This window comes from Rhinatrema bivittatum, chromosome 11 (assembly GCF_901001135.1).
Source record: "Rhinatrema bivittatum chromosome 11, aRhiBiv1.1, whole genome shotgun sequence".
In the NCBI taxonomy this organism is placed as follows: Eukaryota; Metazoa; Chordata; class Amphibia; order Gymnophiona; family Rhinatrematidae; genus Rhinatrema; species Rhinatrema bivittatum.
Window position 1 is genome coordinate 62221306 of NC_042625.1, and position 27340 is coordinate 62248645.

Sequence of the window (27340 nt, forward strand, 5' to 3'; positions counted from 1 at the left end):
GGCTTTTAAAGAGAACAAATTAAAAATGCATCCACCGAGAAAGAAACAGAGCAATGAAATATATCTGAATTAGAATTTGCAGATGGTTTATTAATAATTTTAAAAGTTACACCCTCTTTATACATTTGTTAAAAAAAAAAAAAAAAAAGTTTTTGAAGGCCTAGGAGAAAGGAGCGATTTTGGCTCCTTCGTGGTCCGGGGTCCTAGCGTTATTGTGGCCACCTTTTCCCCTCAATATTGTCCAGGTTGCTTGAAGGGGTGAAAACTGTAAGCAAAATTAGTGGCACGACTTAAAAGCAGGAGGTTATAAAAAAAAAACCATAATGGGAATGTCTCAAAGGAGAGCGAGTTTGTGAAAACGACTCTTTCCCTTTGAAGACGTCAGTCCCCCTTAAAAAAAAAAAAAAAAGAAGAGGGCGATATTTTGGTGAATGCAAAGTGATCCTAGACGCTGGCTACTAGAGGGACTTCAGCAGGCTGGCGCCAAGCGCTCTTAAGCATGTGCGTCAAAAATGCAATGTTAGAAGGGCTAATCACTTTAGATGTTCCGCTCCTATCTTCATGCATTTAGCCCACAATGCAACAGGTTTTTTTTTTCCTTCCGCCACTTGCAATACATTTTCCCTGCTCTCTTTAAGCGGCTTTTAGTGGGGGAGGAAGGAGTGGAAACCTCTGAGAAGCAGTAGGAGACTGCCCCTGTGTGTTAAGAAGGCTGGGTAAACACTGTCCCATCAGGCGTCTTGCACTGATAATGAAATCGCTGCTTTTAAAAAGAAAAAAAAAAGCTCTATGATCTTCTTCCTCTTCTTTTTTTTTTTTTTTTCTCTTATCCTGGAAAAACCGGACAAGGACGGCGAAGCATTTCAGACCCTGCTGCTGCTGCTGCTGGTGGTGACTGGACATTTCACGGTTTGTTTTGCAGAAATATAATGAAACCCCGATTTGCTGTAAAAGATCCCGGGGAAAGGGGGTGGGGGTTGGGGGTGAAAGACCCAGAGGCGCTGCATACACTTCGCCTGATCCCAAGGTGAGATAGGCAGCAGAGCTAGTGCCAAACGGATAAAAAGACTGCAAAGCCAGAGACCTGGAAGAACCCCCCCCTCCCCCCCCCCCAAGCCATTTTTGTTGTGGGTTGGGGGCATGTGATGATAGTGGTAGGGGGGAGAGATACCGAGAGAACACATGCATGTTATCTTTCATACACACACACACACAGTATATATTTATACATACTTTAGGTATGCATTCAAAGCTTCACATCCATATATACTCCCCTCAAACTAAAAGAGATTAGTCTGGATTTATATGTATTACTTACACATTATAATTACTATATAGGCTCCTGATTTAAAAAGAAGGCTGGGCTTTATTTCCCTGGGTGCCTCGGCAGTAAATTCAGCTCTCATCCTTCCTGCTATTGTGCTGAAACGAAAACCCGCTGAGAGGCTGCTGCTAAAGTAGAAATCGAAAATGGACAAAAACTCCGGGCCTCAGCCCGCCGCTGCGGCAAGGGAGTGTTAAACCAAAAGAAATAAAGAATAAATAAAGAACCTTACCCACGTTTTCAGGGAGCCTGCCTTCCCCGCCCCCATTTTCCTTCCACCCCTTTCTGAATCCTGGGCAGGACGGTTTCGCTTTTTGCCTTTTTTTTTATTATTTATTTATTTTTTTTTCTGTGCTGGGTTCAGGGCTCTTTCCCTCCTCGGCTTCGCCTAAGCCACCTAGAGGCAAGCTCCGTCTCCCTCCCTAGTAGCTGCCTTAGAGCTTGCCTCCCCTCCCCCCCCCCGCCGCGCTCCTCCCCCCCTCTCCTCCCATCTGATCCTGTTGACATATTCACACGGCATGGAGTAGTAGTGATGCTTTGCTGCGACGTTACTGCTTCCGACACCTTCTTTTTATAACGCGGCTCTGTCCCCCTCCACTCGACCTGTCAAAACCACGCCTATGGAGCTGTACAATTGGTCCGAAAGCGTCAAAGAGCCAATCAACTATGCTTGGGCTCCTCGCAAAGCCACAACACATCCATACAATCTGGCGTAAGGGGAGCCCTGCACACTCACACAGGGAATACTTGGAAGCTGAGAGAGTGGCTCTCTCTCCTTTTCTTCCTCTCTCTCCCTCTCTCCCTCTCTCTTTCCTTTCTCTCTTTTGCCCCCTTTTTCTCTTTCATTTCTACCACCCCTCCCACCCCCACCCGCGTCGGAGTTTGCTAGAGCTGGGGCAAAGTAACAGCAGCAAGGGAAGAAATCGTACAGGAGTCATTAAAAAAAAAAACCCAACAACAACAAAAACCAAATAGAACATAAAAACTGCAGCTGGAGAAAATACCGACATATTTGTCCACGTTTGACTGTTATCAGCATAGTGATAAAACTATATAATCTATAGAATATTATTGTATATTTCTTTCAAGACAGAGAAGGCTGAACCGGCCAGCTTCGGTGGCAAAGGACAAGCTGAATTGTCTCCAGGTCCCTAACAGCTGCCAGCAGAGCGAGAGGACTTAAAACGGGGCAGGGAGCCGAGGAACTTCTGAAACGCTTCGATTTTGAGATTTATAAAGACTTCCATCGCTTACACGAGGCAGAAACGGTTCTGGAGTTCTGAAATCGCAAGACCCACCCAAGGGGAAATCAGGGGCTGAGTGATTTCGAGGGAGATGAGTCCTGCTCCTGCCGCCTGCAGCTCTTAGTCACTTGCCTTATATTTTGGTGATTGTTGCATTACAATGCACTATTGAAACCAAAACTGTAGGACTCCTCCGCCGGCCGAAAAACCCGAGGGGGCCCAGTGCATGAAGACACCGATGAGAGATCCTGTCATCCCGGGGACAAGCATGGCTTACCATCCGTTTCTGCCTCACAGGGCACCGGATTTCGCTATGAGTGCCGTGCTGGGGCACCAGCCTCCGTTCTTCCCGGCTCTGGCTCTGCCACCCAATGGGGCTGCTCTTTCCCTCCCCGGTGCTTTAGCCAAACCCATTATGGATCAATTAGTCGGGACGGCAGAGACTGGCATGCATTTTTCTTCTCTGGGTCACCAGGCAGCCGCGCATTTAAGGCCTTTAAAGACCCTGGAGCCTGAGGAAGAGGTAGAGGATGACCCCAAAGTACATCTAGAAGCCAAGGAACTGTGGGAACAGTTTCATAAAATGGGCACCGAAATGGTGATCACAAAATCGGGAAGGTAGGTGTCTCTGTTCTATTTGGCTTATTATTTTTATTATTTTCTCCCCTCCTTTTTTTTTAATCTATAGCGGTGTCTGTTTGCCAACCATTTCCTCAGTAAACGAAAAAAAAAAATAAAAATAAAAGTAACTTGTTTCATTTGGAATTATGAAAAGTTTTCCCACAGCTGAAATGTTACCATTCCTTTCTGTATCGAAGGCAGAGAGCCTCAAAGTGGCTAAAGAGGCAATGCAGATATATTATGTTCCATAATAATATAAGTTTCCATTTGCAATGGACTGGTAATTTCTCTTGGAAAGCAGAAATAGCAAAGGTCATCCCCGCTCTGTTGCAGGAGTATGCACGCTGCGACTGCAAGTCATTCTCTTATCTGCATCACCTATGAGTCATATATAATATAATCTATATGCGCAGTTAGACATAAACTAACATCCGTGTGTCGGAATTCACCAATATATAGTTAAAACGAAAACTGAAAAATACATTCATTGCTATGTAGTGCATGCATATATTATTGAAATACAATGTAGCACACATTACTTGAACATTTGGTGTGTGTAGATATATATATATATATTATTATATATTAGAAAAAAATGACTAGAGCAGCAGGACAAGCTATTATTGTTGGAGTAACTTCAACACTCCACTTTATTGAACTTGCGCATACTTTTTTTCTAATTACAGCAAATGATTTTAAAACCTAATTAACAGCAGAGAAAAGGAGATGAGAGAAGAACAAATCTGGCCCCTTCTGTCCATCCCCCTTGCCCCAAACCTCTCTTTGAGTTATTTGTGGTTTAAAGTTTTGCCTGAAAGACTGAGGAAGAAAGAGAGTGAGAGAACTGGACTTTTTTTTTTCTTATTTGTTACAGTCATGTGTTTCCTTTTAAGAAAAGATTATTGAATGCCAACCGCTTGGTACAATAAACAGCAAATTTGTGGTATCCTGTTGCAGTTTCAAAAACTGGACTTGGAAGCCAGGGCCTGCGGTTTTGCAGAGCGTTGCCCAACTATCAGACATGTGGAATATTCGGGGGCCCCTAAATTCATTTACTGCTAACACGGAAATGCCACTTTGCAACGTCAGGATTGTTTCTGAGCGGAAATCATTTCCAAGAAAAATTAATAGCCAAAACGAAAGGGGGGAAAGGACGGGGTGAACTTTAAATATTGCAGCCAGCTCTCAGATTTTGTTAAGTGGATTTTGTTTTTTACTGTACAAGAGTGCATGCATGGCTTTAGCATGCAACAGACACAATAATTTACTGTACACTGCAGCCGAAATTCTGGTTTATTTTTTTACAATCTTAAAATAAACTACAATCTGAAGGATGTTTCTGAAGAGAATATAATTTTTAATTGAATGCATCTCTTGTTCATTTAATCCTATCAGGTATGAATTAAACATTTCAAACTTGCGAAATAGATTAGAAAAGCAACATATATTTTTCAAACACAAGCATAGTTTGTATTAATTTCTTGTACACTTTTTGGCAAAGTGGTTGAAGGCTTGATAGTTTATGTATCCACACTTATTTTTCCATCCCTCCCTCTCTCTCTCTCGCTCCCTCACTCTCTTTCTAGGAGAATGTTTCCGCCGTTTAAAGTGAGATGCACCGGCCTGGACAAAAAGGCCAAGTACATTTTATTGATGGATATCGTGGCGGCTGATGACTGTAGGTATAAATTCCACAACTCCCGGTGGATGGTGGCCGGCAAAGCTGACCCTGAAATGCCAAAGAGAATGTACATTCATCCGGATAGCCCTGCTACTGGCGAGCAATGGATGTCTAAAGTAGTCACCTTCCATAAACTGAAACTCACCAACAATATATCTGATAAACATGGATTTGTGAGTTTAACTGCATTTTTTTAAATTCCTTTTTTTTTCTTTAATTCTTTCGTCGACCATTCATTCTGAGACCTGTTCAGATACTTCCTAATTCTGTAAAACATAACACCAGAAAGTAATTGAAAGTTACACTTCCGGAGAAGCATTATTCTTAGGTAACATTGTTGCAATGTTAAACAATACAAAATCACATAGCCTTGTAGCCTTAAAGCCACACAGTGTCAGCTTAGAGTACGGCCTGTCAAGGTCTCCAAATCACAGTTTGACGCTTTCAGTAGCAACGCACACTTTTCTAAATTATTAATTAGGAGAAAGGGGCTCAGTGGATCGTTGCGTTAAACTTCAGAGGCTTAAGTCGCTGCCCTTCCTCGTGGTAAAAATGTATCAAAAATGACCGTTTTTTGCGTGGCTCCACACTCGCTGTTGAAAGCCAAAGCCCGCATTGATTTTCCAGTTTGTAAAAGGGTCGTAATGGTTTTAAATGGATACATTAAAGAAATATTAATCTCGAACCCTCCAAGGCAAGCCAAGGAGTAAACGAACTGAAAAATGTAGAGGGAGAGGGGAGGACGGCTGGGCGCGCTCGGCTCTCTTGGGCAACGATGGAAGCAACTTAATAATTAAATAAAACCAACAGGTTGATAATTGCAGAATAAATACATTTATCATCTTAGGCAGCTTGTCGGGGGATTGTGGGATAGACAGAGCGGGCAGCCTTTAGTGTTGTTGCTTTAATTTTGGGTGGCATTTCCTTTTCTAAGGCCTTGCATGCATTGGGACCCTCAGTTACTTATAACTGGGGTATTGTGCCTCTAGATGCCTCATCTGTAATACCTACCTACCTACCTTTTATACAGTTCGGTTCTTTTTCGTGTCCTTTGTAAATATTCATGGTCAGATACAAAGTGAGGATTTTAAAGGGCTATTATTGTTGGGTTATCCTGTCCATGATTCTACAAAGGTACATTAATTAATATGGCTGTCTCCGAGCAGAATCCAGGAAAGGATTTCAAGCAGCAGGGAAGGAAAATTGCTAGCCATTCAGCATTTTTTTTTTAATTTATTTCTGTTGCAGACCATATTGAACTCCATGCACAAATACCAACCCAGGTTCCATATTGTCAGGGCCAACGACATTTTAAAGCTACCCTACAGCACGTTCAGAACTTACGTATTCCCAGAAAATGAATTCATAGCTGTGACTGCATATCAGAACGATAAGGTAAGGAGATTAAGGGATTTATTTTAGGCGATTTGACTTTTCATAAAGGTTTGATTGTGCATTGCGCCTTTAAATCAGAGTCTGTCCCGTGGAAAAAAATATATAAATCAATGGTGAGGCCTTCCTTTTTCAAGGAGACAGAGGGGAAGGACACATTGAATCTGTCTAGAAAATCAAAGAAAAAAGGAGTGCGTTTTCTGGTGTCTGCCTGTTTTAAGGTTTATCTCGGCAAACTCTGGCAACTAGAATAAAGGAACGAACAGTGCGGTTACTCGAAACTACTCCAAATCAGAGTAGTTTGGAATTTTTAAACCCTTGAAAGCATTATACTGCTTAGCTACGTTTTAATATTGACCTAAAGACTCTATTTGTTAGTATTTTGCTGCACAGTTGTGTGTGTTTGGATTGTTCATGTGGTGTATGATATGACGAGCATAAAGATAAAACGATATGGTTTCGAATTCTGAGCTGGACAAATATTACTTTGGCAACAGGTATAAAATTGTCATGCCAATAAAGTTATTTGAATCTTAGACTAAGCGTGGAGTTTTAAGCATTTCTTAAGTTCACTTACTCGACCTGAGGAAGTGGTGAAATCTTTATAATTAATCAAGTTGAATCTAGTATCTTCACTCTGGCATGTTTTCTTAGCCACATGGGGCCTTAATAAAAAAAAAAAAGGTGTGTTGGGAGGGAAAGGGGAGATGAAGTGGAGGTTGTGGATTCTAAGATGCTGACGTTTAATTGTTTTTCGTATTTTAATAAAAACCGGTAGGATTTATTTATATTTTGGAAAATTTAAAAAAATCTGATTACAGTAACATTGGCAAAATGTAGGACAAGGTGCACAAGTACAGCAGGGATAGTCCAGCTATTTCGTAAGGCAACTTTGATGTGCCATTTAACACAATTGGTATGCTTTGTGGTGACGAGGAACAAGTCCTTTCTGATGAGCTTGTCAACAAGGTTTCAGTTAAGATGGAGCCATCATTCCGGCCCCAGACCATTAAAGATGAAAGCATCTTTCTTATTGGCAAAGCAATTAGAAGAAGAGTATATTTTATTTTAATTGAACTGAAAGCGTTGTTGCCCTGTTATGTTTTATGATGGTCGAAAATACATTCCATAATTCATTTGATATCTGATAAACCGTCTATCTAGCTATCCTATATACAATAAATTATGGCTTTTTTCTTGTGTTAAAAACAGGCAAAGAAATTAATGCTTGAGTAATAAATGTATATAGATATATGCTATGGATCTTTTTAAAATACCCCCCTCCCCCTCCCATGGTAGAAATGCATTGATTTCTTGAGGCATTTGTTCACCCAAGGTGATCAAATTTTATAGCGATGCTTGCTCAACAGAGGTGAGGGTGTAAATATCAGACGGGGATGATATTGGGGGAGGGGGAAAGGAATAATAATAACGAAGTTTAGCAAAAAAAAAAAAATCAGGCTTCCAAGCCAGTCCTGAGAGATTCGCCGAGTGCCCACCACATTCGCATATCTTTGTCAGATGGCACTTAATATTTGGTTTTTTTTTTTAACCCTAATTATTAGAACACCCCCTGCCTTAAAACATTCAATTAGATACTGTCTATAAAAACACGAAAGAAAGGAGGAGCAGATCTTGCCGAGAATTAATGGATTAAACGCCTTACTTCTGGTAGCCACGAACTCAAAATTAGGAAAGGGAGTCTGGCACCCTTTCATAATCAAACATATATATTTTAAACAGCAAAACACTTTTCTGATTACATTGTGTCTCCAATTCTTCCCATTGTTTCATGCTCTTCACATCTAAAGGATTTTATATTATAGTAGGCATAAGGCAGATATAGAGCTAATTATGGCATATAAAACACTTAATTTAAGCTCCATTTGAATAGATTACTGTTCATAATGATATCCTTTCAGTGCACTATGCTAGCATCGGTTTCCTATTGAAAGATGAAACAGAGAATTCGTTGAAATATAAAAACCGTATATTTTAGATATTAGGCATTCACAACTATTATGTCTTTATCCAGTTGCAAAATTCAAGCTAGTTTTATGTGAAATATCAAGCAAGCATTCAACTTTTTGAAACTAGCAATAAAGTGCAGCAAAAAAAGGGGAAAACAAGGTCTGACCTTTGTTGTTTTTCTTCCCTATTAACCCTTTTTTAAGATTACCCAATTAAAAATTGACAACAATCCATTCGCAAAAGGCTTTCGTGACACTGGGAATGGAAGGAGAGAGAAGAGGTGAGTCGGAGAGAAGTGTTCAGCAGAGATAGCCTGCTTCACCTTGGCTTGGACACTGTCCACACCCATTGTGAAACTCCCTTTTCGCTATCTCCAAATAAAAAAAAGTGACTGGAGACAGCACAAATGTTATTGCCTCCCAAATGAACGTGTTAGTGTGTTAAATAGTGATAACACCCGCGCAATTAAGGACAGCAAAGATAAATCCTTGATTACGGTCACTGTAAAAATTCCAAACAAATGTAACTTTAAAGTTTTACAAAACTGGTAATGATTAAATCAAACTAATTTTATTCCTATATTTAATCTGATTAGGTGTAGAAGGAACTGTTTTCCTACAGATGGTGGAAGTAAGGGAGGAGGAGGAGGCAGTGTGAATTTCATGAGATATGATATCCATGAATACTCCAGGTCTTTGACAAGCTAGGAAAGTACAAAATAGATTTAGGTGCTTTTATTTTTTCTAATACATTTTGATGCAGGAAAAAATAAATATACCTTGTTAAAGTGGGTTAGTCTTCAGAAAATGTTAAGACAAAATATGATTAATTCCACTAAAATTTCGAACATGCTGCTACACCGATACTATTTTATTCTCTTATCAGCTAGACGTTTTTCATTTCACTATGTAATGTTTGATGGAAAAAATCCCAGCAATCGCACTGTATTGTAAGACAAGGTAGCATGTAAACCATTTGCCCTACGGATAGTCGTGCAATTAAAGGCTAGTCAGTAATCACCGGACTTATGTGCCCATTAATATTACAACTTTCCACATTTTTATAACACAGGTTCATTCCTCAGCTGTTGGCTTTTGCCTGAAAAAAAAAATTTTCTGTTATTTGTCTTCCTCCCCAAGGAAAAAAGTGAACTCTGGAGCAGACCCCCCTCCCCCCCCCCCCCTTCCTTCTGTCCGGTTAAGAAAATACGTTCCCGTCTTTACTATTTGCAAACTCCAGTTGCTTAGAGATTTTGGATGATTTGCTTGTGTGCATATTGCCTGGAATTGGTGCATAAACCCAGCCGTGATGTTCTGAGATGTATTTGGGTTTTTTTCCTGGCAGAAAACAACTAACCTTGCAATCAATGCGAGTTTATGACGATCAGAAAAAGGACAATGCCACTTCGGACGAGTCCTCCAGTGAGCAGACTGCGTTTAAATGTTTCGCGCAGTCTTCTTCTCCGACTGTGTCTACCGTAGGCACCTCCAACCTCAAAGGTGAGTTTAATCTCATGTGGCATCTCATTCCCACCCACGCCTCTCTTTTCTATGACTGACCCCTTAAGTCTTCATTTTGTTATCTAAAGGACAGTCTGAGGGAAGGATAGGAGTGGCTAGCGCTGGTCCGAAGAATCAAAGGATATTTAAGATTGTATTATAGTAGTATCACCTTAAAGAGTTTCCTCTACACATTAGATATCTTTTTAAACATTGCATCCAGCACAGTACTAAAGGGAAGACTACTAAAATGTGTATTGTTTCTTGTCTTAAGTGGTTTCCAACTTTCAAGGCAGTACCTTATACATGTATCTGTCTGTATGTCCTTGCACACTGCACAGTGTCTTGCAATTCAGGCCGGCCTGACTGATACAGCAAATTCAAGGTTCTTTGGAGGGCAGACGATTGTTTTCTTGGAAATATTAGAGAAATCCTTCTTTAGAAAGATTTTAATTACAGCTTGTAGCTTCTTAATATTCTCTTGTCAGTTCTGTTCTCTGCAACCTGGTTTTTAATAGGACTGGTCAGTTACATAAGGCTTACAGGCTCTGGATAAAATGTCCAAGCCCCCTGCTTTTTCCAAGATTGTGTGTATTGCCTCAGAATGAAAGAAATTCCCTGAAAAACAAGAAGAGTACTGCGGTATGTTATAGTGCAACAATTAGATATGTGTTTGATTTACTTTTTCAGCAGGGACCCAAAATGGGAAAAGAAAGCTTAAAAAATCAGGTCCATAGTCTATTTTGTATTTTGTTTAAAAAAAAAAAAAAAAAAGGCTTTCGGGAATTAAAAAGTGGTGCAAGTTAAAGCAACCAAAGGAAATGTATATGTTTAGAATATAGAGCGGTACCTAGCATGATGGGTTCAAAATGTGCTCAGAAATCTCTATACTGTGTGTTCTTCACGGTGGATACAGTCTAAATATGCTCGTTCTCTTTTCAGACTTGTGTCATAGTGAAGGAGAAAGCGATGCCGAAAGTAAATATGACCCAGTGCAAGAAGCCAGTGATTCTGGGAAAATTTCTACCACCACCACGGAAGAGCCCAAGGAGAGGGGCAGTCCACCCAAAGCTCACCTCTTTGCCTCCGAATCGCTCAGCAGAGCCAGGGAACAGAGCAGTAGGACAGGAAAAAGCTCCCCTGACTCTAGGCACAGCCCTGCCGCAATCTCCTCCAGCAGCAGGGCCCTCGGCCGGGAAGGTCTCCGGAGTCCCATCAGGGAGCCACCCAAGATGGACGAGCCCAGGGTCCTGCCCAAAGAGCCCTATGCCCCTTTAACGGTTCAGACGGACAGTAACTCCCATCTAGGCCACGGACATCTGCAGCACCTGGGCTTTCCTCCTGGCCTGGGGGGGCAACAGTTTTTTAACCCCTTGACCAGTGGCCACCCTCTTCTTCTCCACCCTAATCAGTTTGCCATGGGAGGAACTTTCTCCAGCATGGCAGCTGCTGGCATGGGCCCCTTGCTGACCACAGTCTCCGGAGCATCCACGGGTGTCAGCGGCATAGACACCACAGCCATGGCTGCATCAACGCAAGCACTTTCTGGGGCATCGGCTGCCACCTTACCCTTTCACCTCCAGCAACACCTCCTCGCCTCTCAGGTATTATTGGACAGAGCCCCCTTCCTTTGGGGAGGTGATCTTCCTACTTACATTTAACTGTGGACTAGGGGTTTTGTTTGCTTCCAAAGTCCAAAAAGAAAAATCCTTAGGCCTTTCCAACAATTAACGTTTACACACAAACCTTAGGAAATCATTTTGGTTCTGAATGAATTAAAAAAAAAAAAATATCGACCTGCTTTTTATTTCTTGTAACTTTTTTCCTTATTACTTCAAATCTTTCTAGCAACAAATTTTATTTCAAGCACAAACCTCCCCGTTCTTTTCTCAGTAAACAGATTTTAAGCCACAGTTTAATGAAATCATCTGTAAATATAAAATATCACACTCGCAGCTGATGTTATATTTAAATACGAATAAAAAAAATGACTGAACATAAAATATTACACTAAAGGTGAATTGCATTACCAATCTCTACTAATTTGGTGCCTTCAGCAAGAATGCTGATAATAAAAAGCAAGCAGAACTAGTCCTATAGTAAACTGCCGGCAACATAAGATGATGTGCTTTTTCTGATTTCCGATTATAAACTGTCTTTGGGGGCTTGAGTTTTCGTTTTCATCTCGATTTCAGATCAGACCAGCAGGGTTATTTATTAGTGTACAGGTATTTTCTGTGAGAAATATGGAGGGTATTCTTTAGTGCTCCTTTCTTTTTCTACAGGATTTTAATAATAATTGCATTTCCAATTCTGTTGGTGGAAAATGGGATTGAATTTTATTGACCGACAGCACCTTTAGCCATGTAGTGCTTCATGCCCGTAGAGAAATAATTTGAGGAATTTTTTTATTTTATTTTATTGCCATTTTCTCATCAACCATTGGTCCACCAATGGTTTCTGAAATAGGCAACTCTATGTATGCACATTATTTTTCTATAGATTAATTATTAGGTTGTTTGGTTTTTTTTTTTTTTCTAACCGCATAAACATTAACAAAATATGATTGGATTCACTTGGTTTCTGTTCATTTCAAACTTTATTTTTCTTGACAAAGAACTGCCTGTGCATCTTTTCCAAGAAAAAGAGCGGCACTTGTACCGTGGAAAATGATTTCTAAGTTGAATTGGCACATATAATGACGCTTCCCTTTATTTCTTCTCTCTCCTTGAGTGAACCTCGGTCTCTTTGGACGTGTCTTCTCCCTTCCTCTCTGCCTCCCCTCTTGAGCTGCCGGTACTCAGAAAGGGATCACTGACCCTTCTCTTGTTTCTGTTGCAGGGTCTGGCCATGTCTCCTTTCGGAAGCCTCTTTTCTTACCCTTATACCTACATGGCGGCGGCGGCGGCGGCGGCGGCAGCGGCGTCTAGCTCCGTGCACCGTGGGCACCCTTTTCTCAACGCGGTGCGGCCCAGGCTGAGGTACAGCCCGTACTCCATCCCCGTGCCCCTGCCCGACAGCGGCGGCCTGCTGACCACCGCCCTGCACAGCGTGCCCAGCAGCACCGCGGAGAGCAAATCTACCAGCCTGGCGGCGAGCCCCGCGTCCATGGCCCTGGATTCCGGCTCGGAGCTGACCAGCAGGTCTTCGACGCTCTCTTCGGTGTCCTTATCCCCTAAACTCTGCCCAGAGAAGGAAGCGGCCAGTGAACTGCAAAACATCCAGCGCCTTGTGAGTGGACTGGAATCCAAGCAAGACAGATCAAGAAGTGGATCCCCATGAAATAGCCTTTAGCCCCCTTGGTGGGGGGGTGAGGGAGGGGAGGTGCCCAAGACAGGCTCCTTTCATTTTCTCATTCCGAAATCAGTTTCGAAATGCACTTTGTTTCATATCTATCTATCTATCTATCTATCTATAGATAGATACAGATATAGATTTATGTATCACACAGTGGATAGGTCTGCATATCCCCCCCCCCCCCCCCCCCCCACACACACGCATCTTGTTTGCCTAGGACAAAAAAAAAACCGACTTTGTATGATGAGGGGATTTTTGAAAGCTGCTATATATTTACCATCCTCTTTAAAAACAGAAGACTACCTTTAGGGATGAGAGTTAGCATCTCAGAGAGGGCTTTTATTTGCGCTGTGTAAAATTTAAACCTAACTTTGGAAAAGGATGATTTAAAAAGTAAGAATCCATCCTACAGGTAAAGTTGCATATCAGTTACTGACTCTAAATCAAGTTCACAATTATTTTTCGTGTGGGTTTGAAGTTAAGCCCCAGCGATGAGCTGTGTCTTATTACTAATACTGAAATGTTCTAAGAGGCCCCATATAGCTGTTGCATGATCCATAATAGCTTAGCTTTCTTTACTCAATGCTCCTTTCAATTCTAGGAGAAAAACATCCCCCCTTCTCATCCCCTTTTTTTTTTCCTTAGTAGGGAAAATAGGTAAAAACAAAAGGGCAAAAAATGAATTTATTTTATGGGCAATTTAACCTAGTTATCTCACAGCCTTTCCTTTTTCCTGTATATGCAATAACAAGGTTTAAAAAATTTAAAGCGAAAGGGAGGTTATTATTAAAAAAAAACCGTATTTATGTAATTATTTGATAACATGTAAATAAGTGGAATATGAATTCTCAAAATTAAACTTTAATTTATTGGCATTGTAAATATCCGTGTAAATAAGAATACATCTGTCTCTGTTTTGGTTTTGTTTTTCGTCATGTTCATTTGAAAATCATTATTTTGAAACCTTTGTGCTGGGTTTGATATTCGCCATTCATGTTTCACGTTTTTGTTTGATCATGCAAATCTAACCTTGATTTTCCAAAAGAGATGAATGCAAAAGGAAAAGAAGATAAAAGAAAAAAATGTGCCATTGTAGTTATTTTAATCATTGTTTTCAGTGTTAAAAGTGCTACTATCCAGTTCAAAAATAATGATATTAATAAGCAGACAACACACTTTACTAGTGACGATGAAGAATATAAATATGTTTCCAATTTCTTGGTGTGTCAAAAGGAAAAAAAAAGATTTTTATTATAATTGTTGTTGTTCTTGTTTAAGTTGGTTCATATATTCACAGCTTGAAAGTCGAGCTGGCTAAGAAAACAATAAAAGATGAAGGTATATTTTGTGTTATAATAACTGTTGGCAAGTCCTTGGTTTTTTTTCTGTATTTTTCTTTTAAAAGTCACTGAATTTCAATAAATTTTTATTGAAATGTATCTGAACCGTGCTCTTAAATTCCTTTATAGAAACTTTTATCTGGTGTGTAGCTGAATGTAGAGATCCAGAACAGCTATTTAAAAATCCAGTTGTTTTATTTCAAAGAGTTTTACTACAGTGGCAGGAAAGAAAACATTTGAAAAATTAAGCTCTTGGGAAAAAACAATATTTTTGTTGAGGAAGATAAAGTTCTGTTAAGTTTGCCAGTACGTTAAAGGTCTCATTTACAAAGGCCGACTTCTGGACCTGTGGAGAATGCTCCCCCGCCCCCACCGGGCTGAATGATATCTTACTGTGCTTGTCACTTCCCTATGTGCAACACCCTTTTCACGCGGAATGAATACAGATTCAGGTAAATTATGGGTGGTGGAGGTAAATCGGTATTGTGTGTTTGTGCGTCGAGAGAGAGAGAAAAACTAGAGATCTGGACTAGTCGCATTTTAAAATCCACTTCTACATCTAAAAGAACCAGCCTTAAAACCATGGACAAGTAACAGCACACATGCTCTTTCTTGCTTCTAATTCGGAGGAAATATTTTGGTTTCTTATTTGGCACTGACATCTCATTTTGAATGTTTTTTCCCCAAGGATGTTAAACACAAGCACAGTTTCAGTCAAATCCTGTATTTAATAACTGATTTAATATCCTAGCTAGAGCTATCGGAGGCCTTGGAGGTCAAACAGAAAAAAAAAATCAAAAAACAAACTTACATTGGCAGCGTCGCTCATTGTTCTTGCCAGAGCCTCATCCCATCGCTCGACTTCATATGCAATGTTCTCATTTGAAGATGTTAATAGTTAGCTTAGAGTGTCTTGAGGTGTTACCAGAGTGTCTCCCTCGCCCTTGCCAGCTTCCCCCTCCCCCCACCCCCCAGTATTAAAACGTCTAAAACTTTGTAATGTAGACGAACACGGAGAAATGGAGAATTGGCAATGGAATTCAGAGGCAGCATTGCCCTTGCCCGTGCAACCTCGAGGTTTATCGACGTTTTCCATTAGAAGCATAGGGCCAATTGCATTGAAAATCCCTACGAAATAAAACTAATTATCTTTTAAATCATAACAATTACAATTCCATTTCCTTGCTCAAGCTATGGCTTAAGATAGGGAAAAACCGTCACGAATATGAATTGCCTTACTATAAAAAAAAAAAAAGTACCGATTTTGAGTGCTCCGAAGACAACAGAGCCACATGTTTAAAAAGCCTGCATCCATCTACATTAACCAGTGTAGAAACGAAAATGCGTTCCCAGAAATCTGCACAAAATTTTGGGAAATGATCATATGATCTGTATGTAGATTTCCCTAAGACTTCCTTCGGAAATTTGTCTTTAAATTATTTGTTGGTTTCATTACGCTGGCCGTGGAAAATGAATTTCGCTCAGTTCGATAGTGTGTAATAGTATATTATGTATAAGTGTGCATGTGTGTGTTCGTATATAGAATACTATAGCCATCTCGTGACCTTCACAGAGCCCTTTTACCCAATTAAATATTTAATCAGGGATATCACATATAAAAGATTAAGTAAATAAAAACCGTATTACAGAATCGGTTTACTTGCAGTAGACTGAAAACGCAAATACATCAATGTGTGTGTGTATATCTATATCTAAATCTATATCTATAGATATAGATACATATTTAGATATAGATACTGCAAGGTACTTTTCTATTTGAGTTCAAATGATTCCATACTGGGGACATTTTCAAGGAATTGTTAGAGGATCGTGTGATTTGCTTTTTATTTATTCGTTTGTTTTATTGTGATTTTAACTCGGTAAAGTCTCCATCGCCATTCTGGTAGAGCACCCTTATTCGCACAGCTCATCCGTATCCACAGAGAGATAACATTTGTTCCCGTTGTAGAAGTGGTAAAGTGGCAGACATCCTCTGACCACACCTATCCCATCAGTCCAAGGAGCTTTCTTTCTTTTCTTAACTTTTATTTCTGAAATAAACAGACAAACAGGATTAGTAATCACACCGCTTTTTAAATTAATTATCCTGAACTTTTTTTTTTTAAATGGAATTTAATACTGAGATAATCTAATGCTCCCAACAGAGCCGAAGAAAGAACTGTGACCTATAGGTGGGTCGGCTGACTTCGAACTGGTTTATCTGTTGTGTATCTCATTTGTATATAGTAACGTTAATCAGTAACTATTGTGGCGCTTGTGGATAGAAGTAAACAGCAAGCAATCTCTCTGGATTATCCTGTCTATTACTCACCTGGCGCCTCCAATGATTTTATTGCTCTCCCGGCTCGTTGCTGGCTGCTTGGCTGTCCTGTGGTCATTCGTGTTGGCGTGGAGCGCCACCTACAGACCTAAGATGAAAGTGACTTGCTTTCCTGATTCAAATCTTTTACAGATCTTCCTTCTAAGAATTTGATTTCTTGCTAATTAATCTTTTTTTTTTCAATATAAATCTTCATAGTAGAAGTTTTCTGGTGCTTTTGGAGAATGAGTCTTCCCCGAACATTAAATGTTAAAACTATAACATCAACACTATTTTGTAAGGGTTTTCTGTCATTTTTCTGAGTATGTATGTAGTTAGGCAAGGAAAACATGTTAAATAAGAAAAAAAAGTCAGATGTCTTAATATGGGAGACATATGTTATTTTTGTTACGTGAAATAAAAATACCTGCATGTTTCAGTATGCCTGCTACTGTGGCTTGATTAAAATATTAATTCCCTATAGTCTGTTGTTTTTTCTTTTTTTTTTTTTTTTTAATAATGGATGATAAGAAGTTTACAAACAGCAGGTTAATCGGTCCCCATTCCTCGGACATTTGTCCAGGGGTTTCCTTCCATTGCAAAATCCCGCCTCCAGGCATAAGCAGTTAGGTACTGATGTTTACTTTGTTATTCCAAGGTAGCGTCAGATGTTCTGATGATTGCAGCAACAAACACTTCCCTTCTGCATGAAACCCCCACCCCCAACTCTTCTGTTCCAGCTCTTCTCCCTTGCTCGCTGTCCACCTCATTCAGACTATAATATCAGTCAATTGGATATCGACTCAAAGAAATAATTTATTACACTAAATGCATTTCAAACAGATTGCATTTAAGTAAAACAAACAACATTTACGTTTTCCAAGATTAGATTGAAGGGATCCTGAAACTTCTGAGAAAAAAAACTATTTAAAAAACAAACAAACCGTTGTCTTTCCTAAGGGTTCTGTCTTGAACCTGAGATCGTCTTTGGCTTGGCTTCCTATACCTGGTCAGACTAAAGTCTTCAGATCTACACGTTTTTCTAATGCAAATTTCAAACAGGTTTAAACGTTTATAATTTTCTGTTCACATTCCCTAAACAAATGGACGTTCACCTCTCAGGTATGTGCCAAAACATATCACGGCTCGGGTCCCAAATGAAAGAAAAGCGAACTTCAAAACTAAATAAGCGCTTTATTCCCCTGGAAGAAAACCTTTGGAGTTAAGGTCGAAATACCTGAAGTATCTCAACGTGATCCGCTTTGAGGTGCCAAAAAGCAGAATAAAAAAAAAATATGAAATCTTTACTAAAAACTTCAAAATTCTTTCTGTTCGCTGCCTAGGGATATGTTCAGAGGTATTTTTTTACCATCGTCATTGATAGCACAGGGCGACTTTCCCGAGGGATTTTCTAAACAGTTCCATGGAAATGCTGTTTTATTAAATATTACTAAAATGAAGAGTCATTTGAATAGAAACTTTAGGCATCTTTTCTATTTTTAGCATTAATGCACATGCACATGCATGTGCGGTAGTCATGTTTAAATCAATTTTATCCACTCCTATTGCACAAACAAAAACAAAATCACCCCTGGAGTCTGCTTTATCCCTTCATGACCATTATGATTTGTATTTATATTATTATTTTTATCTTTTTTGCAGCACTCAGATGTATTGTAATCTACACTGCAGGGGAGTAGCATAATTAGGAAAGGATTGAGGATTTAATCCTCTAGTCTATCAGGTCCATTTGACAGCTATTTTCACTCTTTGCACCATAAATCAAAGCAAATAATCTCCGAGAAAAGCGCTTTTTTTTTCTTTTTCATAAGACAAAATGTGCAATCACTTCGGATCCCTTATTGCCCTAATCTATCATTTTTATTATAACTATTGTTGTTTCAATATTTTGATTTGGGGAAGGGACCAGGCACAAACAGGTGTCCTTGATTTATCCTTTAGCCTGTCTGTCTTTCCCGCCGCAATCTGATTTAGTTCTTAGCCTGGAAAAGAAGAAATGTCAGCCAGCAAAATTCCATTTATGCTGGAAAAAAACTTCTGTTCAAATATTATGTGCAATACACAGCTCTATTATTTATCAGGGTGTGCCCCTGTTTTGGTCTTTTATACTTAAATCTGGAGCGTGACAGTTTTCCTTCACATTTTGATAACAGAGGGACTCCTTTTTAGAACGGTGTGTCTGTCTGATGTAGGTTTTAGTCCAAAATGTCTAGTTAAAGGCCTTTTATGTTCCTGTATATCTTTAATATCACTAAATAGAAACGCATATTGCAGTAATTTGAGGGGGGAGGGGAAGGGTTGTATGTTTCTTGTTTGTTTGCGATTTTATTTTGCAAATGTAGTAAAGAAAACCCCCCCCAGAATGTATGTGCCCTAATTTTACTCATACATGGAAAAGATTATGTGATATTTAATAGAGAGCACGATATACACAGTTTAGGTGAGTGCGATAGTATAACGGACACAGATAAAACAGACAGAAAAGAGCACCCAAAAAGTGGTCTCCTCAGCCCCTATCTATCATCCCGTCTCGCCATCTCTCACTCCAAGTGACCCTCTAGTCTGCTAAAGAGTTATATTGCCCTGGTCTAAAATAGATAAAGATCAGTCTGGAACTGAATCACCTTAAGTACCAGACTACTTTTTACCTGCTGGCCACCCATTTATTATCCGAAGTGCTTCAGTGAAATATTTTTCGCTTGTAAATAAAGGATTCCATCTTTAGGCAGGCAGAAATCCACCAAGGGAAGTGAACAAGCTTGCATATCTACAGACCTGTTCTCCTGTACTAGTTGAATCCTACCTTGATGCAACGTTACCGAGGAGAATCCCAAGACAACCCTAAAAACGTTGGAATTCAATTCCCTCATTCTTGCATTAAGAAACCAGTATACATGTGCATTGCTCGTAACAGTGAGAACAATTAGAAAACTGTAGATAGTCTGTCTGTCTGTCTGTCTCTCTCTATCTATCCCATCTAATTATATAGAGGAAATTTCTCTATACTGTGTGTAGATCTATCTTCTATCATCTATATCAATCGTTCTGTTTATCCCTTCTAGTTATATATTTATATATTATCTGCCTTTATAGATAGATAGATCTATATATAGATACATAGATAGATAATTAGATGTGTAAAGTACATAATTGGAACAGTTCCGAGTTTTAAGCAAGATTGCTCCTTTGAAGAACAGCCTGTGATGACACAATCCAATTTTAAAATTCGGGATTTTAAGATTATACCTGATACCTAAAGGTAATCCGCTTTGAAGTGTTGAAAAGCGGAATCTACATTTAAAAAAATGGAAGATTGGCCTCATACTTGGTTTTTAACACCAATCCTTCTCTATGTCTGTCTCTCGTGCGCTCTCTCTCTTTCTGGAAATTAGTCTGCATTTTAACATTTTTTCTTTTGATGACATTTGTAACTTTAAATTTGAAATTTTATTTGATTCCTAAATTATGGTGTATCTAGTTTCCTATGGATTTGTAACAAAATATTATTAAAATATAGTGCATATATATTTATCATTTTTAGTTTGTGTTCCCCTGAAGGTTTATCCAAAATATGACTAGGCAAACATAATTTTCTTTTTATCCTGATTTTGCTTGCAAGTTTCAATCTAGTGCATTAAGTCATCCATCTTTGTGAGCGTTTTTAACGGGAAAATCTTAGTTTGCAGGACTCCCTCCTCCTCTTCTGAAATTTGACTCTTGGCGACCTGGCAATTTTCAGATCTGGTTTTCAGCTTCTTTTTCTCCTTTAAGAAAACATTATTCTCTGAAGGCTGGACACTTTGGTATATGAATTTTCAAAACTTTTTGGTTGTTTTTTTTCACTAAAATCGCAGTCTCTGAAACTACAATAACGGGAACTGTGACAGATGCATATATTTGCGTATACCAAGGGAAACAATTTAATTTCAGGATTTATTTTTTTTTAACAATTTACACTTAAAGCCTCGCACATACAACTAGCCTGCTTGCAAAACTGCCAAGTCTCATTACAGATAAGGAGTTTTGATTGCGATTATACCTGAAGGAGGAGAAAAAAAAAAAAGGAAAAGACAAACGTTTGCTTTTCTGGCGAACTCACACATTGGAAATTTCCTTTCAGAATAAACAGAGATACTTCTAATGATCATAAAAGCTTAAAATAGGCACCTTACATAAATAAGACTTTGTTGAAGTTTCAGTAAAAAAACCAGGACATTTATTCTTATAAAACTCAGTTGGGAAACTTAGATCGTAACCAATTCAGCTCAAAGGGGAGGGGGACCCCATTTATTAAAAACATTTGTACAGTTTTGAAATCTTTTCTCTGAAGTATAACTTTTTCTTTTATTTTAATGCTTTCCCCTTACTTGGAAAATTTTTTTCCCAGTGTAGAGTATTGTGCTGGCCGTTTTCATCCACTTGGATAGATAGAAAATAAATAAAAGTTAAGAAAGAAGTTGCAGGTGATATCTTTTATTTAGACTAATTAATGACAAATGTATTACGTTCGTCTGATTAAAAGGCAGCGCCTAGAATTTCCTTGCTCACTTTCTTTTCTAAGTTTCCCATACAAAAACATGCAACCGTCTAACATTTTATATGGAAAACCGAGACCTGATTTGGTATTCCAAGGAAAGGGGGCTATGATTTTCCGGGGTGGGTGGGGGCGGGGAGCGAGCAGACAGCAGTTTTCAGAGGCTTCATCGCTTGGGAAATGGGTGATTCTCATTTCCAGCAGTAAGCAAAAAAAAAAAAAAAAAATCCCTTGATTTTCAACAAGCCTGCTTAGTTTGTTGTGGATGAAATTAATCTTAAATTAGTAATAGACGAAAACAAAAATTGCTGCGTGCTTTTGAAGCGCAAGGGCTTGGCACCTATCGTATTTAATCTCTCTCGCTCCTCCGCCCCTCATGCACGCACAGATTTTAAAACCCATTCACCGGGTCTGTAAATTAGGATTTTTTTTTTCTAAATTGGGGGAATCGCACTTCTTCCGATTTACGAAAATCCAGGAATATGGTGGTAGGAAATTTGCTATTACCCTCAGATAAATGATAAATAACTGATCTCTTTTGTTTTGTTTTTTTTTTGTCGCAAAAGATTTTGTTAAGAAAAAAAAAATAGCTGTACGCGCTGGAGGAATGACCCCCAACTACTTTATTTGGCATGCTCCAGAATGAAACGAATGCATATATAAGTGTTTACGGGTCAAATACAATACATTTTGTGCGCGAATACAATAGTTTCTTTATTCCTGTTGCAAAATACGGGCAGGATATAATTTCTAAAATAAAGCGTTTCCCCTATTATTGCATTATAATTCGCGCCATAAAGCGGATTAGAACAGTCTACATCACTTTGCTATTTTCAGCTGTATTTTAATTTAACCTCTAGTTTGTAGCACTGTAAAAACATCTAAACCGGAGCGAGATTCCTCAAACACAGCCCAAAATAAGAATAAAAAAATAATAATTTATTTCCCAGGATATTCCATAAATATTCCATAAATATTCCTTTTGATAGTCACTTAATAAAATAGATTGAACATAGGAAACTTGATACTTCAATCTGAATAATTTGAAGCAACTATTAATATATTTTTCGTTAGAGGCGTAAAAGTCTAGTTGAGTTTATCCTTTAGAAACTAGGAAGAGTTATAACTCTGACAACCCTTTCTATTCTTACCCTCTGAACTGTTTACTCTGCAGTATTTAAATAATTTCTCATCCCAAATCGTCTGCCAATTGCATTGTATGTTAATACGTTTACCTGTGCTAGGCGTAAATTTGGATGCTTAAAAAGCTGAGCCAACCCATTAGTGCTAATAAACGTGTGATCATTCAGTCAGTGCCGGGCTGGTCCCAGAACTCTGTAAAGTGTTCCTGTGGCGGCATCTGGTGGCCGTAGAGGTAGTCCTGCAGCTCAGGAGGGCAGCCAAGGCGAGCAGGAGCCGCTGAGCCGCAGGTCATTGGTAAAAAGGATGAAAAGTTCAGAAAATTACCAGGGAGAAGAGACTCGCAGCGCCCTGCTTCATCATATGTCCTTCCATTCCCCAGGTAATTTGGGTGGGATGATGTGTCCAGAAGCCAAAGCTGAAGAAACTAGCCAATATATAGAATTGCAAGCTGAAATCTAATCTTTAAAGTCTTCCTCTTATCTTCAGCGATCCAGCTGCCCCAAATGCAAAATATGAGATACTTATTACTTAAGAACATAAGAAATTGCCATGCTGGGTCAGACCGAGGGTCCATGAAGCCCAGCATCCTGTTTCCAATAGTGGCCAATCCAGGTTACAATCACCTGGCAATTACCCAAACACTAAGTAGATCCAAAGCTACTGATGCCAGTAGTAGCAGTGGCCAATCCCCAAGACAGTAACTTTGACATTGGTATGCAGGCACACATGTATGTGCGATGGTCAGCTCGCACCAAAGGATGAGGCCATTTTATAACATACGCACGTTCAAATAGGCTGTACACGCATACATGTGTGCACAATTTTATATGGATGCGCGCCTGTGTGTGAAAATGCCACCTCTACCACGTAAGTGGGGGAGTTTTAGCAGACACACCTGTCGATGCAATTACCAGTTTCCCCAGTTTGCCCCGGTAAACGATAGGACTTCCTAATCCCCCTAGTTAATTACTCTCCTTTATATCGTTATCCCTGACCCTTCAAACCCAGCTGACTAGCCTAGTTGTTTTTGTTTTAGGACTTACATGCGATCCATAGCAGAAGTAAAGTTTACACGGTAGAGGACCCCAGCGCACACTTGTGCATGTAAGTATTTACGCCCTGGTTTCATTCATGCCCTGCCCATACCACTCCCCTCTCCTGCCCCTTTTTCAGAAAAAAAAAGTTTTGTGAGCCTACTGGGAGATATGTGCGTATGCGGGCGCCTTTTAAAATCTGCAGGGTGCACGCCAGCCTGCACGCATCTTCCAGCTTTGGAGCACCCCTAAGTCAACCTGATTAATTTAATAGCAGTTTATAGACTTCTCCTCCAGGAACTTATCCAATCCTTTTTTAAATCCAGCTACTAACTGCCCTAACCACATCCTCCGGCAATGAATTTCAGAGTTAAAATTCTATTATTTGTTAAATCTTTTTCAAATAAAACTGTTGTGTAGCCATTGAGATTAATTTTCTAATCTTAACTTTTTATTTAAATTAATTTATTTGTAAAGGCCCTGACCTGAGGTACTTAGTAAGGTATCCTATCCAACTCTTTTCCCCATGGGATAGAAAGAAATGAAGAAACTTGATAAATCAGAAGGGCACAGGAGGTAAAAGAATGAAAATGTCTAACTTGATTGGAAACTACACATCTGCTTAGTTCCATACTATTATTATTGTTATTTTGTTGGTTAACCTTTATATGTGTGAGCTACTCAGGAAGAGTCCTAGGTCAGATATGAGCATAGATAAGAATGACTGGCCCTTTAGGCCTTTGATATTATATGTCCTGCAAATTATATTGCGGGGGAAAACCTGTTCCGGGTGCTAAAATGTCTTTTCAAAGGGATCTCGGGAAGCTAAAGTGCAGTAAGGCTGTGCTTGTGCGAGTAGCGGAGTAAACAGTAACGGGGATGCTTTCCAAAATGCAGGCTTAAGGTGGAGTCTGTACCATTCTTCTTTCTCCAAGGAACCCCCCCCCCCCCCCCCCCCCCCCCCTGGAATTACAGAAAACAGCACCACAGCCAAAAGAATGCAAAAACGTACATGATTTTATAGCAAACATAAGGCCAGATGTGCTGATGGGCTTCTCCCCTTGTCCTGTGTCGTAAGCATTTTTCCCCATTCTGTGTCTATGGGAAGGAAAACAGTTTAGTGACTCGGGCCCAAAATAGGAGAAAATCCTTAAAACATAGATTCCACAAATGCCCTTTTGGGTGCATTATGGCCCACAGTCATCAGTGTCCCTTCAGTATACACTGTACTAAGAATATGTATGAAGAAACTAGTCAAAATAATAATGCACAGAATTGCAAGCTGAAATGAAACCTGTAAAGTCTTCGTCTTATCTTCAGCAATCCAGCTGCCCTCAGATGCAAGATACGAGGTAATTATTACTTAAAAACATAAAAACTTGACATACTGGGTCAAACTGAGGGTCCATCAAGCCCAGCATCTTGTTTTCAACAATGGCCCAATTATGCATGCAAATTAGCCCCAATCAACCATATTGCAGTGTTGAAAGGGGGTTGGGCATATCCCAGTCAGATCTGAGAACTGAGTGCTATTTAGAACCAGAGGAAAACTTGAATGGTTTGGTTTTGAAAGCCTTCCCTTGGTTTGCAATCTGTTACTTACCATCGGGCCGATACAGTACAGTGCGCTCAGGCCGAGCGCACTGTTAGCCCACGTTTGGCCGCGCGTTTTCGACATGCTATTTTTACCCCTTATACAGTAAGGGGTAATAGCGCATCAAAAATGTGTGGCCAACCCCTCCAAAACTAATGGCGCCTGCAACTTGCAAATGCATGTTAATGGGCCTATTAGTAATTCCCACGTGATCCAGAAAGTAAAATGTGCAGACAAGCCGCACATTTTACTTTCAGAAATTATTGCCTGCCAAAGGCAGGAGTTAATTTCTGCCAGCGCCGGGGAAGTGCACAGAAAAGCAGAAAAAACTGCTTTTCTGTACACCCTCCGACTTAATATCATAGCAATATTAAGTCAGAGGCCCCAAAAGTAAAAAAAAATTTAAAATTAAAAAAAGAAATTTAAAATCTGCCCGCGGGTTGGAAGACGGACGCTCAATTTAGCCGGCGTCCGTTTTCCGAACCCGTGGCTGTCAACGGGTTCGAGAACCGACGCTGCTAAAATTGAGCGTCGGCTGTCAAACCCACTGACAGCCGCCGCTTCTGTCAAAAAGGACGCGCTAGGGACGCGCTAGTGTCCCTAGCACCTCTTTTTCCCGTGGCCCTAATTAGCATACCTGGGCTTCCTGAATCGTGCGCCCAGGAGAGTGACCTGTGCGCATGTCGGGAGAGCGGGCCCTCGCCGGCTCTCCCGCATGGTTTTCTGTATCGGCCCGCATGCGGGTAAGCTTCAAAGCCATTTACCTACATAAAGCATAGGCTCATGCAAGCAAATGACTTGTTACATAATTGCCTGGGGTTTGTGTGCATAAAAATATGTGTAGAACCACATTTTGGGGGTCATTTTTAAAAGCATTTACACACATAAAACTGGATTTTACAATGCATTAATGCACTTTACCCATGTAAGTAGGCTTTTGAAAATTGCTACAATATATGCTATTGTATTGTCAATAGGTTCTATACATGTAAGTGCATGTTAAGCTTGTAAATAGGCTTTTGAAAACTGCTATGATAGTATATTACATTTACATGCGTAACCCCTTTGAAAATTACATCCTATGTGCATACCTTTATGCGCACAAAAAAGAAGAGCTCCAGTGGGCAGAGATGGGATTTACTCCCAGACTTTTGATTTTAAAATGTTTGCATGCAAATTAACATGCACAAGTTAAGGATCTGCAAAGAGCAGGAGTAGCTTAGTGTGGGTGAGCTGGTGCATGTTAGTTTAGATAATTTTCAAAATTATCATGTATATCTGTTTTGAAAATTGCTGTAACTTCTGCACCTTTTGCAGGCTGTTGGAAAATTACCCTCTGTATTATTACTGCTGCATAACCTTCTATACATCACAGTTAAATAGCAACATTTTATTATGCAATAAATATAGGCCTGGATTTATCAAAATGCACATAGGGAAAAGGGTGTGTTTATGGTAATACCTATGCAAAGTGCAATGAGCCAGCCTACCTATCAGGGCCCTCCTTCAACAGAGAGAGAGAGAGAGAGAGAGAGAGAGAGAGAGAGAGAGAGAGAGAGAGAGACAGACAGACAGACAGATAGACAGACTAACTGTAATGCCCTCACACTAGTTAGATATTTATATCTCTATGGGAGGCCCACCTAGTAACTCGAGGTGAGGTTTCGGTATTATTGAGGGGTTGACATTCAAAGTGAGACGTACGAACAGAACAGTGCTCTCTTGTGAAGATTTGGGCAACATCAAGCTAGGGGTAACATCAAGCTAGGTTGAGAGAATATTGCACAAATCTCATCTTTGGGTGAGTTTCCTCACTCCGAAGGACATCAAATCTTCACAAGAGAGCACTGTTCTGTTCGTACGTCTCACTTTGAATGTCAAAGTGGCCCCTAATCCCCTACACTACTACCTTCAGTTACTAGGTGGGCCTCCCATAGAGATATAAATACCTATCTAGTATGAGGGCATTATGGCTAGGCTCTCTCTCTCCATCAAAGCCCAGCCCACTTGGCCACAAATCCCACCCCCAAATACTCCCCTTTTTCTCATTTGCATCACGCCATGCGATATGGTGCTTTCGCACACGTTAACAGCATTTTCACATGCGTTAAAGGTGTTTTTTGCATGCAAAAAACACCTTAACGCATGCAAAAATGCCATATAGCACTTAGAATAATGACCCCCATAGATTGAAAGCTCTCTTTGGCAGCACTCGATGTATCTGTGTCAGATTTGTTGTAAATACCATTTTATATATATATATATATATGCTAGCAGACCCCTGCCACGCGTTGCAGTGGCTGAGTCAGATTCTTTGCCCTTCCT

The 27340-nt window shown here is 39.8% G+C and overlaps 1 protein-coding gene and 1 long non-coding RNA gene across 2 annotated transcripts in view; one reads left to right on the forward strand and one right to left on the reverse strand.

Annotated features, from left to right (window-relative positions):
- The window catches only part of LOC115100683, a 58996-nt gene extending 57298 nt beyond the window's left edge, over positions 1-1698 (reverse strand). Inside the window, exon 1 of the long non-coding RNA XR_003859168.1 lies at positions 1319-1698. This is a non-coding gene — a long non-coding RNA (uncharacterized LOC115100683). The remainder of the gene's footprint in view (positions 1-1318) is intronic.
- The window catches only part of TBX3 (T-box transcription factor 3), a 65605-nt gene extending 51137 nt beyond the window's left edge, over positions 1-14468 (forward strand). The window contains exons 2-9 of the mRNA XM_029619394.1: positions 850-909; positions 2414-3186; positions 4776-5043; positions 6119-6265; positions 8437-8513; positions 9578-9732; positions 10675-11336; positions 12574-14468. Of these exons, the coding sequence (XP_029475254.1) occupies positions 2795-3186; positions 4776-5043; positions 6119-6265; positions 8437-8513; positions 9578-9732; positions 10675-11336; positions 12574-13014 (2142 nt within the window). The 5' untranslated portion in view covers positions 850-909; positions 2414-2794 and the 3' untranslated portion in view covers positions 13015-14468. The remainder of the gene's footprint in view (positions 1-849; positions 910-2413; positions 3187-4775; positions 5044-6118; positions 6266-8436; positions 8514-9577; positions 9733-10674; positions 11337-12573) is intronic.
- The last annotated feature ends 12872 nt before the right edge of the window (positions 14469-27340 follow it).